The sequence below is a fragment of the Hippoglossus hippoglossus genome, chromosome 2, assembly GCF_009819705.1.
Source record: "Hippoglossus hippoglossus isolate fHipHip1 chromosome 2, fHipHip1.pri, whole genome shotgun sequence".
Taxonomy (NCBI): domain Eukaryota; kingdom Metazoa; phylum Chordata; class Actinopteri; order Pleuronectiformes; family Pleuronectidae; genus Hippoglossus; species Hippoglossus hippoglossus.
In genome coordinates, this window is record NC_047152.1 from 7,831,527 (window position 1) to 7,846,823 (window position 15,297).

Genomic DNA, 15,297 nt, shown 5'->3' on the forward strand with positions numbered 1-15,297 from the left:
GCACGCACACGCAAACACACAGAGAAAGATGGAGAAAAGGAAAATCAGCAAGTGAATGATGCAGCAGGAGTGGAACAGGACTGCACCACAGAAGAAGAGTCTAACACGGGGGGGGGGGGGACAGAGAGAGGGGCCAGGGCCTGTCGTCTTTGGGTCCCGGACATTACGGAGCGATTCAGTCGGCCACGCTCTGCCAACTCGGAGCCATCGTACACGCGGCCCATGGTGTTTTAGGAGGATTTTAATTAGGCCAGCTATTCAGATGCTGCTGCGTACACTGCGCCGCTTTCAGCTCAGCCAATCTGCCAGACTGAATTCTGACGGCTGCTGACACGAAAGTAGAACTCATTATGAGAAAAGAGCCCAGCTCTCTCGGCTCGGGCGTCGAGATGCTTCCCGCTCGTCGCTGCTGCTTCATCAACCGAGCTGCGTTTTGCAACTTGTGCTGTTTTGTTACTTTACTCTTTTTTTTAAACCTTAATTACAGGTTTATCTTTGTAGGTCAAATATTTATTATTTATGATATTTACTACACTTATTTATCATCTAAAAACTCTGGACATTAATAATTAAAGTCAGCAGCTCGTTCTGACTACTACCATTTTACAACTGAAATTTTAAGTACAAAATATTAAATTAGATTTATACGATTTACAGATCTTTGCTTTAAAAGCTGAACCGATGCCAATTCGTGGTGTTTTTCTGTTCCTCTCTCTGTGCCCTGCAAAAATACCTTTTTTAGTTTTACTACAGTCAACACAGTATTCTAAAGAAGAGGGCATCAGAAACAGCAAGTGCATATCATAGTAATGAGTGGAACCAGATAACAAACAAGGAGAATGTACCTACTTTACATATTTACAATCACAGCAATACTCTCATTACTTGGACTGCTCAGTGTAAATGAGTTACATCATCATTAACCATAATCATCATGTCCCAATTAGAAGCACTTATCCCTGAGGAGTGTATGAACACAGAATGAGAGATGTGCTGGAATCACCTGGTGATATCAGGTCATTCAGGGATGTACAGTGACTTCACAGCATATTCACACCCTCTTAGTTTTTGCACACGTTGTTGTGGTGTCGATTTAATCTTAAAGGGATAAAGCTGCCACTTTGATAAAGCTGCGACCTACACTCTATAACACGTATGACAAACAGAGCTGGAGTCCACCTGTGGCCCCACACCTTTGTGTATAAGGTCCCACAATTCACACTGAATGTCAGGACAACAAACAGCCATAAAGCCCAATGAACTCTCTGTAGACCTCCACAATAAAACTAAGGTGATGAATAGATATTCTGAAAACTCACAGGGAAGATGTCAACTTGGGACGACAACAAGATTAGAGCTCTGGGCTATAAGAGCCGGTGTCTGTGTGCCGAAAACAAAAAGGTGATTTCATCAGCCGCCCCTCGAGTTCATGTCAGTTTAAAACAGCTTAACGCAGAGAACCTGACAGATCAATCAGACCTTCATGGTTGAATGACAGGATGGGAGCCACTTTGAGGGAGAGACATGACAGCTGGCTCAGAGTTTGTAAAAACGCCACGAGAGCAAGATGAAATCGATTGTCTGGTCTGATGAGATTAAACTTTTCTTTGGGAACGCACTATGACTTTATAACCTGGATAACATCCTCCCTGCAGAGGAGCATGGTGGAGGCTTCTCAGCAGCAGGGTCTGAATACTGAATACAAATACTCAAAAGATCTAAAGAACAATGGCAATTCTATCCATTTAAAATAAAGTATAGTGTGCAGAAAGTGAAGGGGTCTGAATACTATGTGAAGTCACTGTATTCATGTGGTTTATGATAATACAAACCAGAATAAAACTGGAATATGAGCTTATAGAACAACACTGTACACATGTAAACATATTCATTGACATATCACAACCAGCCAATGGGAACAAAGAAGACAAGAGCCAGTTCATACACAGCGAGCCAATCAGTGAGTGGGTGAGGTTGGCGAGACCAAACAAACAAAAAGCGGTTCTCACATGCTTTCATTGGGTGAGATACTGTCATTCAGATATGAGCCATTACGATTCTCCATTTCTGCTAACCTGCGGAGGGGGAAGAAACAGAGCAGTCAGTCCCAAACCCAGACGTTCTATCAGGAGATTCCACAGGGACAAGCAGTCTCAATTCAGTGTTCAGAGGTTCTACTGGGGGGTTTCAGGGGGGTTCACTAAAGAGCAGTTTGATATGACAACACTCAACTTGGAGGAAAATCAAATTCCACCTCTGAGGAAGCTGGTTGTCACAGAGTGAGTGGTAGGAGAAGTTGTCATATACGGTTACAGTGTGTGCAAAGAGCAGCAGGAAGAATTGAGAGTTTGGTGAAGCACATAACGATGTTTCTTTAGGTTGGGCTGTTGACGTTCCTCTGTGGTTGGCACAGGGTGTTCTCATATGATCCTTACACTATGTACTTCTACTTTTATACTTTATCTAATTGTGATGCACGACAAACTCAAAGAAGTTGGCAAAAACTTCATCATCAAAGAAGAGCAAAGGGTCAAGCCAGGGAGAGTTCGCATGGAGAGACACCGCTGGGACTTTGATATTATTTCAAAGGAGTAATGAAGTAATTTGAAGGAGTAACTCATGACGACCCTTCTACATAAACCTCCTGGCAGTGCTTCTCCGACAGATCTATCAAGATAAAATGCGTGCAAGCAAAAAAAAAGATTTAAATTGCCATGTCGTTATCTCCACTACAACACTTTCCTGGTGGTTTAAGTGTCTACATGAAAAGTAAAGAGATTTTGGGTCTTTATCAGCGCTCGAATAAAATAAAAATGCTCTGTGCTTCGCTTGAGGCATTCGAGCAGATGGACTGTGACAGACTGGCATCTGCCCAGGCGGCTGCACTCGTACTCAGAAGCTGCCGCATGCTCCAGGAACAAGAGATAACCTTGCAGCCTGGGAGCCATCCGCCTACTCAAAGCTTAATTATGTTACTTCTTCGCCCTACCACTTTCCCTTTATCTGCTGGACGGTATCTGGAATCCGCCAGATCGAGACGTGACACAGGCTGAGAGCGCAGGGCCGGAGGCGGGGAGTGTGACTCAGCATGTGTGTCCGTCAGCATGTGTGGGTTTGCTATATTTATATGAGTGTGTGTGTGTGTGTGTGTGTGTGTGTGTGTTAGCCCGAGGCAACAATGAGTGGTGTCAGACACTCTCTTGCAGGGATCAAACACTCGGCCCGTGGCTCAAACCTCACACTGACTCCGCAGAGGAATGCCAACAGTGCCCGACTGATTCAATGACCCATTGATCAGCTGTTTGATGGACTCATTGAGTTATTGATTTGACTGCTTCTTGTCCCTCAGCGGCGGGTCGGTGGACGCAGTTAGGATCAGGCGCAAACTGAAACTGAAGGAACACTGAAATATTTTGGTGAATAAGCTTTGATTGCGTCAGTGCGGCTCGTCTCCAGCCCAGGATTGATGGATTGAGGTTTCTGAGGCACACATGCTGGCACGTTGGACGGTGCAGGCGACATCCCAGAGACATTAGCATATGCATGTGTTGGACTCTCACTGCAGAATGCTTATTCACCGAAAAGTCAACACGTCACTTTATCATCGTGTACAGATTCAGTTTCTACTGTTTGCAAAGGGATATCTTGACATTCTAGTTCAGCCTTTACACCATTCTTCATCCTCATCATTAGCCGACTAAAGAATCCTTTCGGCACACTCAGCATTTAAACCAATAGTGCTGCTGTGGTAAGTTGTTTTCTTTTATGTGAAACTGCTGCAGGGAGAATATGTTTCGAGAAACTTTTACATAACTCCCGGTGATAAAAAGATATTTATATGCAAGTTTGTCAAGGTACCCCCATTCTCCATCTTTAAATAGTCAACAATCGTGCATAAGCATCTTTCAAAGCATTGACATATACAGTCATGAATATTGTTGGAATAGTGATCTGGAATAAGATGTTTTGTTTTACTTAAATATGCATCAGTAATGTTTATTGTCTCTTATACAGTAAGTCTATGGTTCAGGTGCTCAGTGTTTAATCAAGTGTTTTACACAATATGTGGATTTATTGTGATGTGTGATTATTTAGCATGTGATGCTGTAATTTAGACATTTGTTGTTTTGTGTAACTTTCTTCACGTGTATACTTACATGTAGACATGGAAGAAGCAGGAAAATAGTTTTTGGGATCTAACTCATCTTCTGTGGCTTGTTCGAAATAAATCTGACTTCATTTTAAACCATATTCCAACAAGATGAGCAAAAACACTGACTGCATATGACATATGCCTGAGAGGCAGGCTCACATCATCAGTGTTAACATTTAATGAGATCACTCAGCCTAAATCACGGGGCTCACTGAGTTGCGAACAGGAGGAGGAAAAGCTACTGTTGGTCTGTCACTGGCATATTTCACTAAGTGGGAATCACGTATTTTGAGGTAAAAACACTATTAACTAAAGGTTCTTGTAATGATCGTGAGAATGTTGACTGAAAAGTTCCCCAAAACTTTGTCAGCACAGAATCAGGGCAACCGATCCCCTGTGAGTTAACGGCAGCCTGAACACAGAGGGGGGAGAAGACAGGCATCCAAGTGCAGGAAGCGTGTTCTAGTATTTTCCCCAAAGTCATTATTCCAAATCACATCAATCAAAATGTTTCTGGTGTCTGGAAGGGCTCTCTGGAGGAGCCATTATCTGTGACGCAGGGCCGAGGACAAGCAGCAGGGAAAGCACAAAGTATAGCGTGAGGAAGGTGACATCCTCGTGTCCTGTTCGCAACGCAGTGAGGAGCTGCTGCTGCTAAAAGCAGAGTGTTACCGGTTGGCGTAGTGCTCAATCCGAGTGTGTGTGTCGTCATGTGAGAGCTGAGGGGACGATCCGGGCCTGTGAGAGAGAGGAGCACACAGAAGAGGGAAGGTAGAACTCATGAATGCAACCAGGAGGGACTCATTAATCCCAGTGCACAAGCACACAAGCCACATAAATCCACAGGAGAGGCATGGAGGGAGCGACAGTACAAGGCACGGATGTCTGACAGTGTGGAATGCTTTGTAAATAAGCTCCTCGCTTGTACCCTGCACTCTCCGCTTGGAATACATTTGCCTTCACTTCAAAAGAGGCCTCAGATCTAAGATCTCACACCACGTCTGCTCAGGGAAAGACGGGTTCTTTAACATCATTAACCAGGAGACTCCTGAGGATTCAAACAACTTTTCCTGTTGTGGTTCAGTCCTTGAGAAATGAGGGTCGGACTCTTTAAAATACTCAAGCACGAGTTCCTACCTCGACATAAAGGTGAAGGAGAAATAAAAAGAAAACCTGCCAGAGAATAACTCGTTAAGTTCAGCGTAGCCTTTCATTCTGGTAATCGTTTAGGATTCTCTTACAGTGTGCTGATATAAACCATTTTTCTATCCCTCTCTTTTCTCATTCTGTAAAACGTTCAAATGCTATTGATGACACATCTGCTTGAGGTATAATTTATTCATATCTTCTACCTTGTCCTCCTCTCGGTCTAAAAGTGGAGGTGAGGGAGGTGTGGGTGGAGGCCAACAGTCCTTTACAGCTCGGCATTGTGCTGCTGTATCTAAACCCTGCACACTATTGACAATCTATGTAGAATGAAGACTTTGTCACATTAAACTGTACATTGAGTTAACGTTAGAGAGCTACATCCACTCTAGGTTGGTGTGTGTGTGTGTGTGTGGGTGCATGTGCGAGCCAGGTACTCACGCATGGTCTACGGGCCAGAAGTTGATCAGAGTGACAGGACTGCAAGACAAAAAAACGTGAGATGATGACACAGGAAGTGGAAGGACACTGCACCGCAAAGCATGGTGGGAGTGGAGCGGTGAGACTATATTGAAGACTGGGTGATTAAACTGATGCACATGAACATGCATGGACACTCTCTCACACACACGCACGCGTGTGTGTGTCGATATTCACTGAAAGACGATTTATGCCTGAAACTGTGATGCTTTTATAACAGGGTTTAGTTTGAGGATCCTCTTTATTCATAATGCACAGTAACTGCCTGACAGATGTGCAGCTTTCCACATCTGTCCCACAGCACTTAATACTTGGCCTTGCATAAACAATAGGGAGACGTTCGGCATCTCAGTTAAGTGCCGATACTTCCATTATTGATGATTTTCTTTTCGTCTGATTAATGATTTATCTTTAGCCAATAGCGGTATAAGAGGTTGAGATAAATATTCATGACGGACGCAGACTGAAACATCAGCGTGCTCGATATTATCAGCTCATTATAGCCAATCACAGGTATATTACTGAGTTCATACAGTATGTCAGCAGTTAGGTGTTAAAACCTTGACTTTTGTATCCATCCATAATTAAAACTTGGAAACTGTTTGCAAAAGTTGACTGAGCCTGAGCACCCCCCCCCCCCCCAATGACCCCTCTTACCCCTGCTGTTATGACATTTTAAAGGAGGAGTTTGACCTTTAAAGAAATGTGATTATTCGCTGGGACTATTTCTTGGCTCTGAGCAGTTGCCAGGCAAACGCCCGAGACGCCGGCCAAGGAACAGTCTCGCCCATAACCCAGTGGTTAAACTGCTTTCAAACTTTAATTTCAGTTTGGACTAAAGGTCCAGTGTGTAGGATTTAGGCGGATCTATCGGCAGGGCGTAATATTTAAATTCCTGTTTTCATTAGTGTTTAATCACCTGAAAATAAGATGGTTGTGTTAGCTTAGAACAAGCCCAAATCTTATCCAGCTACACTGCACTGCATGCATGTGGGTTTTGCTCGTGGGTTTAAATGAAATGTCTTTATGCAACTCACGTCTCCATGTTGTCTCCCTCCAGGATTGTCTGGACAGGCAGGTAGCCCATACGTGGGTGTTTCGCAAAGTAGCGCTTGGTCCTGAACTTGTTCTTCAGCACCTTGGCAAAGTCCCTGACATCCTCCCCTGACGTCGTCTGTGGAGAGACGGGACACAAAGGTGGCTTTGTTCAGTGTGTGGGAGTGGGGCACACACACACACACACACACACACACACACACACACACACACACACACACACACACACACACACACACACACACACACACACACACACACACACACACACACACACACACACACACCTTTAAGGGAACCTTTCAGGCCCTTTTGACTTTATTCACACGTCCAGTGAAGTGAACTTAATGCCCTCATTGTCAGATCTGAGTGTGTCATTACATTTACGAGAGAGAGGAAACAGATTTACGTCTCTCAGTCAGTGTTTTTATTTCAGCCCTGGGTCTGGGCTAAACAAATCAAACTTTAACCCTTTCTCTGCACCTGTAAAAAGGCTCTTGTTATTCTCACACTTTCCCTTAGGAGTGTTTTTTGATATTCCAGGAATTTAAAATAATTGCAGAACACACTGTAAACAACACTGAAATGATTGGGTGTCATCTTACACATGACACAAAGTGGTACCAGGCTCAACACCAAGCGAGATGACAAGAGCAAGCACCTGCCTTCCAGCACCTCCAAACATTTTACTAATTATCATGGATCTTGTTTCCAATTTGTGCGTGAACAGAAATGTAAAAACTATATTTGTAGATATTGAGATTGACTCACTGGAAGCATTTCTTAGAATATGTCATTTCATGTACAGACATGGGAGCTCATGTTTGCAGGATATTTACATCTTAGTCTGGAGGTTTATTAGTTTTCAGAATGTTTTTTTTATCGTCTGGCTACTTCACATCCTCGCGGTTTTCATTTTCATTTCATTTACACATTGCAGAGCAGGGATATGATAATAGTATTCATACCGGAGTGCAGTACTCGACCATGGGGTACTGCATCTTGTGGCCCTTGGCAACGCGACCAGAGAAGAAGCAGCTTTGGCAAATGTCATAGTTGAAATGTTTCAGACTCCGATATCTGGTGAGAGAAAGGGAAAAGATTGAAGAGAGGAAGAGAGAAGGGCAGAGCAAAGGTGGGAGGGGCAAATGTAAATAAAAGAAGAAGGAAGTGGAAGAAAGACAAGAGGCAGAAGAAGACAAAAGAGGGAAATTTATGGCTTTGTTTTCCCCAGGGTAGGAGCAGTTAAAATTCTTCCAGCCTGGTACCTAAATGAGAAATTTACTCCTTGGCCCTGAGACTCTATTACAATTTATCACAGCTCTTGTCATGAAAGGGGGCGCACCAACAACAGAGGAGTCCCACCTCCTTTTACAGGTCCCAGCCTTCCAACGCCTGGGTTCCACCACTGCTTTAAGGGCCGGGGTTAACAAACAAGACGAGAGTTCTGTCACCGTAATCACATCATCAATCATTCATATGTACCAGTGTGCCGTTTTACTACCCAGCCACTGCCGCTGAATTAGATTACGGCGATAAATAGGTTTACAAGCCTCTTCACAGCTGGAGCTAGACTGGTGACGGAGAGCGATCTCGTTTATCAAGTGGGTCAAGTTAATGTGTTTTTACTTGAATAATGACGCAAAACAAAATGCTTTCGAGTCTGATGAGTTATGCACAAGCTCGCAATGGAGCTCATGCAGGATTATTTATGGTAATACCTAAAACTCTGATTTATTAGTGGATCCAGAAAACCAGTTAGCTACGTCTTAAGTGCTTCTGCTGTGATTGTTTGCCTCCTCCGTACCTGAATCCTATGATGGGACACTCCTTGCAGATGTTGCACTTGGCCTGGTGCTTGGCCGTCTCGGCAGCAGCCACGCGGTGCAGGACTGGTAACCACACCATGGACTGGGGCTCCAGACGCATCCAGTCGAGGAACATGGCCGCCTCTAGCTCTGGTTTGTTGTTGGCCTGAGAAATGTGACAGGAAACATGGGATAAAAAGTGACATTTTATTTTAATGCAGTGGAATATTTTCCCATCTGGTAGAAATGATCTGGAGAAGGAAATATAGACCATCACAAGCCCTTTTCCTTTACGTCTTTGTTTAGCTATGTATTCAAATTACACCGCAAAATATATTTAAAAATAAAAAGAGTCTCCTGAGAGTTGCAGAGATGGGAAACAAAAACAGTAAAAACACGACATATTAGCTCCATGCATCACTTTCCCATCAGCAGAGACTCTGGGAACTCCAGGGTTTTGGAGTTTCCATGGAACTGATCCCAGTACCCCCCCCCCCCCCCCTACCTCACACCCACATGCACAGCACACCCACTCCTCAGAGGAAGCAGCTGGAATGACTCTCAACCATCTCCAGTTTAGGGCTGGATAGGTCCACCTGCTGTGAATGTGTGTTATGTTGACAAAGTGAATTTATCAGATGTTCTTACGCCTCAGAGTCACTGAGAACGAGAACAAATGCCTCCTGTTGGTGACAGTTTCTGAAATCATTAGAGCCAGACACAAAACCTATATATTGTATGTAGTGTATTTCGTGGTGATGCTGTCCAATTTGTGTGAGATTTTCTTTCTGGCTTGTCAATAAAATATGTCCTTGTTTCCATTTGAGCAATAACTCTGCAGCTGTAAGAGATGATTTGTTTGATCCCCTCCAGTCTTGTTCATTTTATTCTCCTGTCTGACACGAACATTCACACACACACACACACACACACACACACACACACACACACACACTCTCAGCTTCTCACCATGTTTACGTGATGCGTTTCATCCACCTCTTGTTTTTCTTATCCTTGTTCTTTTACCTTTGTTTTGCCCTTAATTTCCAGCTTCGCTCTAAGTGACAATCTAGTTCTTTTATATAAACAGACCTGATAAAGCCTGGAGTAAACAAATAATAAAAAGTAATATGTGGCCTTCATCTGGATGGCCTTAGGCATCAGTGTGAATAAACTGTCTAGACATCTGAATAACATATATAAATATACATTTGCATGAATCTGTAGAAAGTTTAAGTAGAATGCCAACTTTGTGTGAGACTCACAAACTGGAAGCAGCTGCGGACGGAGGGCTCGATGTTGGAGCCGCCGAAGGAGGCGACCTCGCCGAGCTGTCGGGGGATTTGGATGGAGTCGTGGAGGAGGAGGCCGAGGCGACGCTGGTCACAGAAACCGGTCGCACTGGCAACCTGTCTGAACAAGACTGGAGGAGGGAGCGATGGGGAGGAGAGGGAGCGGAGGTTGGAGAGAGGAAGTGGGAGAAAACAGGGAATAAGAGCAGGAGATGGATTGTGCACATAGACAAGTGGAAATGATGCACTTGAACATCATGCAGTGAAACTGAAGGACTTACATCTGTATTTATCCTCCAGGTGAGCCTTGCAGAGCGAGATGATTCCAGTTTTGAACGACAGAGTCCGGATCTTTCCGGTGCGACCACTACCACCAAACAACATGTTAGAATACGTTAAATCTCACTGAAATAATGGGAGCTCTTCTCTGCGCGTGCATGTGAGGTGTTTGTATACGCACGTGTCGTAGACGTTGAGCAGCCAGTTGAGACACATGTCGACGCACAGCGGGACATTGACAAGGTGCGAGTGGCTCTGCTCCAGCCGCTGGTACAGGCTGGTCAGACAGGTGACCAGCTGGGAGATGTCCAGCAGCTGCTCGTTCTGCTTCAGGCCGTGCTGGTCCAGCACCTCGCACACCACGGGCATGCTCACCAGGTCCACTGCAGACACAAGGGGGGCGGAGGTGGTTAGTTCTCACACTGCGCCCTGCGGCTGTGCTCAAACCGTCTTTCAACGAGACTGGACACTTAAATGTTCCAAGTGTCCTCGAGCTCACTGCTGCTCAAGGACAGTAGTGGGGGGGGGACTTCCCTCAAGGGATCCATAGAATATCACATTATTAATCTTTGTCGTTCACTAAGTCCAGTAAAGGACAGAAAGAGGAGGAGAGTGTGATTATATTGAGAAAAGGCCAAACACACTTCTAATAATCCCTGCACCACCGATAAGTCGGCTCAAGGCTAATTACTGCCTACAAATGAGCAGATTCATACCTGTACTGACGGGATGAAGGCTGCAAGCTGAACTTCTATTTTGCAAGGTAATATGTTTCTAGTTTTAACATTTAGATTAACATTTAGATTTCTTCTTGTCATAACAAATATACTGCAGTCCAGATTTCTACCTGAAGCTAAGTTGGTTGATAAATGTATTTTTAAAGACATTTTTAGAAGAGAAAGGGGACGACAGAGAAACAAATGTCCACCAATTGTTACGGAAAGAGACAAACAAAAAGCAGAAGAGTTTCGACCAGCACGCTGCCTTCGTCAGGGTTTAACCACCAAACCTGCTCATTTGTATTTTTAGAACAGAGAACACGAATAGTGCTTCTGTACGATACGGCTGCAACCGGCTATACGCCTTCAAACATATCACACACATAACAGCTCGTAGGCGGTCACACTCTCCACAGATCCACCGGCGAGAGACGAGAGGGATGAGTAAACACACATATGGACACGCACACGCACACACACACACACACACACACACACACACACACACACAGGAGCAGTTAGAGCAGGGAGGCAAAGACGATAGAAGTAGAGAGACGAAAAAGGAAGACGAGGGAAGAGGAAGAAGAGGAGACTATGTAAGACGAAGAAAAACAACATGGCATTAGAGTGAATAGAAAAAGGAAACATGGAGATGGAAAGTGAGGGAGAACAAAGACGTGTAGGAGGGCTGGAACACAATGAGAGGAGCACTCATAATGAGGAAGTACTTGAAGCAAGGGGCAAAACACCTCTATATGACACATACAGCACAGTTATATATACACATCCTGTACTCACCAAGCACTTCACTAGGAAAACCTATACATCTGCATTCATGCAATTATCCAATCAGCCAATCACGTGGCAGCAACAGTATCCTGCAGCTGCAGCTCAGCAGCTTCAGTTAATGCTCACATCAAACAGCAGAACGTGATCCCAGTGAGTTTGACCACAGCATGATGGTGTGAGTATGGGTTTGCTGGTTCACACACACACAACAATCACTAGAGTATTCACTGAGGATATGGTAAGTCAAAGGAGAATGGCCAGACTGGCTGCAGCCTTCTCTGATGAGTGTGCGTCTCTGCTGAGGCTGCAGATGGTCGGCTCAGAATCTGGCATCAATAGCAAGAATCCATGGACTCAACCTGCCTCCTGTCACCGGTCCAAGCTGCTGCTGGTGGTGTAATGGAGTGGGGAACGTTTTCTTGACACACTTTGCCCCCTTATTACTAATCAATCGTGACTCGAAAGCCACAGTCTGATGGGAACTCCCAGTATAACAATGCTCCTTGTCACAAAATCCTGCTTGAGAGCAAAGGAAGAAACTACCTCATGTTAGTATGGTGTTCCTAATAAAGTGCTGTCGTCGGAGGAGGATACTTACAGCAGAGGGCCTTCTGCAGGCGCCTGAGCTTCATGGCTGTTCTGTAGGCCGAGAATCGAACATTGTTCAAGTCGGCTGAAGGATGGAAACAAGAAGGAAGAACAAAACACAGTTAGAGATGATGAGGAAGTGTCTTACTTCTACTGCGTCTAATCCAACTAAAGCTTAGAGCGAGAGAATATGCATCTTACCCAGAGACTGGTAGAGCTCGGCCATCTTGGGATGGTCCCAGCATGTTGTCTGGGTCTGGTGGCTGGAAGGAGACAGAAGAGACACAAAGGTCAGATGTTGAGTTGATCATCAATTCAGGGAAACTCAGCATAAACCTCCTTGGAATGATCTTTACTGGTAATTGGGTTATACCTGCAGCAGCCATGTTAGCTACTGGTCAAATTAAATTCCCTGCAGACTTACTACAATGTTTTTACCATCTTAATTCAGCAATTTGCGAACAATGAATAAGCATTAAACACTAGTACAGGTGAAGCTGATGGGGCCGGATGATGGCAACAGATCATCTTGACGGGGAACATGGAGGCGTGAGCCAGATTTAATGACAATCCATCCAAGAGTTGACATTTATATTTCACCAAAGAGCAAAAATAAGAAGCCCATGGCCGCAGCAGATGGGAAGTTAGGGCATCACTAGAGTCAGAAGGATTCAGCTGCTGGGAACATAAATGTCTGGATACGATTTCTGGGCAATTTATCCACAGGCTGGACAGAAAGTGCCGGACAAATCCACCGAGATTGTCGTTACCAAACAAACTTTTTATGTGGCTGAAACCGTATTTATCATGAATTTACTTCTTGTAGATTGTAGATTTTATTTCTAATAGGAAGGTAAATAATTGAGCGTTTGCCTATTAGTGCTCACAGATGCATGGATGTGTCCTAAAAAAACAGAGAGGAGATAGAGCGTCCTTCTGGGTAACATGAAAATGAATGTCAGTCGCTTATGAATTAGATCAGCTTCCCCAAAATCCCACGCTATGACATTAATCCCGTTGTTTGTACATTTCTTTTCTCCATCTCATAATCTGAGAAAATAACAACCCACTGTGGCACGAATCCACACAGGCCCCCGCCACACGCACACGCACACACACACACACACACACACACACACTCCTCCCAGCATAACAGTGGCAGAGAAGTGAAAGAGGCAGAGGGAGAAAGAGAGATAGATGGTTGCTGTGTCATTCTCCCCGCACACATTCTCTCCTCGTGACTGCTGCTCGCCACTCACAGGAGATTCGCCTGTGTCTTTGTGTGTGTGTGTGTGTGTGTGAGTGTGTTGGAGTCAAGCAGATTGAGTGTACAAGTGAAAGGAGAGTCAGAATGTGTATTTTCTCCTAAACCAGAATAAATGAAGTCAACACAGTGAGATTTAAAGAATTCAAGCGTCTCAGACAAGGTCTTAAAACCCGTCCGACAATTCGAGCTCCTGTTGAATTTTGTCAGCGCGCTCTTTGTGTATTTGTCTGCTCATGGGTAAGCGCTAATTAGCCGAGTTAACTTCTCTGTGACCCGTGCACTTGGCGAAATAAAGAGCTTCTGACAACAATTTCCAAAGGACAAAGAGAACAATGAGGCTGTCACAGGAGATGAATCAGGCCTAAAGAAACCAGAAGATGACACATGCAAGAAAATGGGCAAATATAAATGGTCTCAACTTCACGACTCTCGACGTCGTCAGTCTCAGCTGTCAATCGTGATGCTTCACCCCAATTTTAAAAGGCATCACATAACTTATTAAATCAAAATAGTAAAAGTGATTTGATGAGTAGTTTGACCTTTTAGTTTGGAAGGATTTACGACCTAAACTGCAGCCAGGCACCAGGTACACGAAATACACAGTCTATTCTGTGGAGGGTGAAGAAGCTGTAAGAATAAGGTGTTTACTCACAGTTTTTTTTGTGTCAGTATTTGCTGCAGTTGTACGAAGGCCAACTCCAGTTAAATCCAAAGATAAGTGTCATGACCTGAGCTCTAATTTGCATTCCACGCAATCCATAACACCCACTTAAAAACCAAATGCCATCTAGAAATCATTAAAACACTACGTATTTTAAACGGTGGCAAAAAGAAAGTAATGATGTTACTGTAAAGCAAAGAGCAGATTTTCCTGCTCATTAGTTCCACTTAGCTGCTGTGGAAATAATTGTTGTACTAACATGATAACAAAATCTTGACGGCTAATTCCGGTTGTATTAATAACCAAGTGCATCCAGTTAGTTCGGCAAAAATAAATAAATGAATGCCTGAGACGTCTGTGCAGGGCGCATCCAATATTTGAAGTCTTTCACAGGAGATGGAGAACAGTGGAATGTCGGGGAATGGTTTCTAGTGCCTTCCACTTTATATGTCAGATGGTTAATAAATAGACATTTGGCTCCCTGCAGTCCTGGAAATGAGAGAGGCTTCTTATCCCAGAGTATGCATCAATCTGTATGTGTGTGACACTTTCGTCATTAAGTTAAATATAGGACAGTTAAATTGCCTATTCAGTGCCAGTAAATTTAAATATTAGAGCCCTTTGGTAGCTGACGTGAAAGTGAAATGAGACGAGAACAAGAGCTGGAGGAGAGACGAGGATTTAGACCTTTGAGATTTCCACGAGCTCCAACTGGACTCAGATTCCCATTTCTTCACTCCAGTATGTGATCCTGCTCACATGCATGTGAATAGTAGGTAGAAAGAGGGCGAGACCATAGAACACCGTGGGTGTTGTGGATCATTCAGGGACAAAAAGCCTGCTGAGCGTTCCGCCGCAGACTGTTTTCAGGCCTTAAGCGTGTCGAGGCGCAAATGCAACGCTGCCCAGCTTGTTAAAAGCACACGTCAAGCTGGTCATACACAAGTGCACCTGCAGTTAACCTTTGTGTGGGAGGCACATACAAATAATAATCCATATCCTGACTTTTCCCCCCCTGCATTGCCCTTGTGTTTCTCTCTCTGGCCTTTCTGCCTCTCT

The 15,297-nt window shown here is 44.3% G+C and overlaps 1 protein-coding gene across 16 annotated transcripts in view; it reads right to left on the reverse strand.

Annotated features, from left to right (window-relative positions):
• dmd (dystrophin) overlaps nucleotides 1-15,297 on the reverse strand; it is a 177,103-nt gene that overhangs the window by 5,910 nt on the left and 155,896 nt on the right. For 13 of the 16 annotated variants that reach the window (XM_034605352.1, XM_034605431.1, XM_034605452.1 and 10 more), the window contains 11 exons: nucleotides 12,512-12,573; nucleotides 12,321-12,395; nucleotides 10,396-10,597; nucleotides 10,217-10,302; nucleotides 9,909-10,066; nucleotides 8,643-8,809; nucleotides 7,804-7,915; nucleotides 6,817-6,953; nucleotides 5,741-5,779; nucleotides 4,826-4,891; nucleotides 2,010-2,075 (listed from right to left, as the gene is read on the reverse strand). In XM_034605352.1, the coding sequence (XP_034461243.1) occupies nucleotides 2,010-2,075; nucleotides 4,826-4,891; nucleotides 5,741-5,779; nucleotides 6,817-6,953; nucleotides 7,804-7,915; nucleotides 8,643-8,809; nucleotides 9,909-10,066; nucleotides 10,217-10,302; nucleotides 10,396-10,597; nucleotides 12,321-12,395; nucleotides 12,512-12,573 (1,170 nt within the window). Of the gene's footprint in view, nucleotides 1-2,009; nucleotides 2,076-4,825; nucleotides 4,892-5,740; nucleotides 5,780-6,812; nucleotides 6,954-7,803; nucleotides 7,916-8,642; nucleotides 8,810-9,908; nucleotides 10,067-10,216; nucleotides 10,303-10,395; nucleotides 10,598-12,320; nucleotides 12,396-12,511; nucleotides 12,574-15,297 lie in introns of those variants that run through there. The other 3 variants (XM_034605394.1, XM_034605442.1, XM_034605500.1) reach the window with 2 other exon arrangements.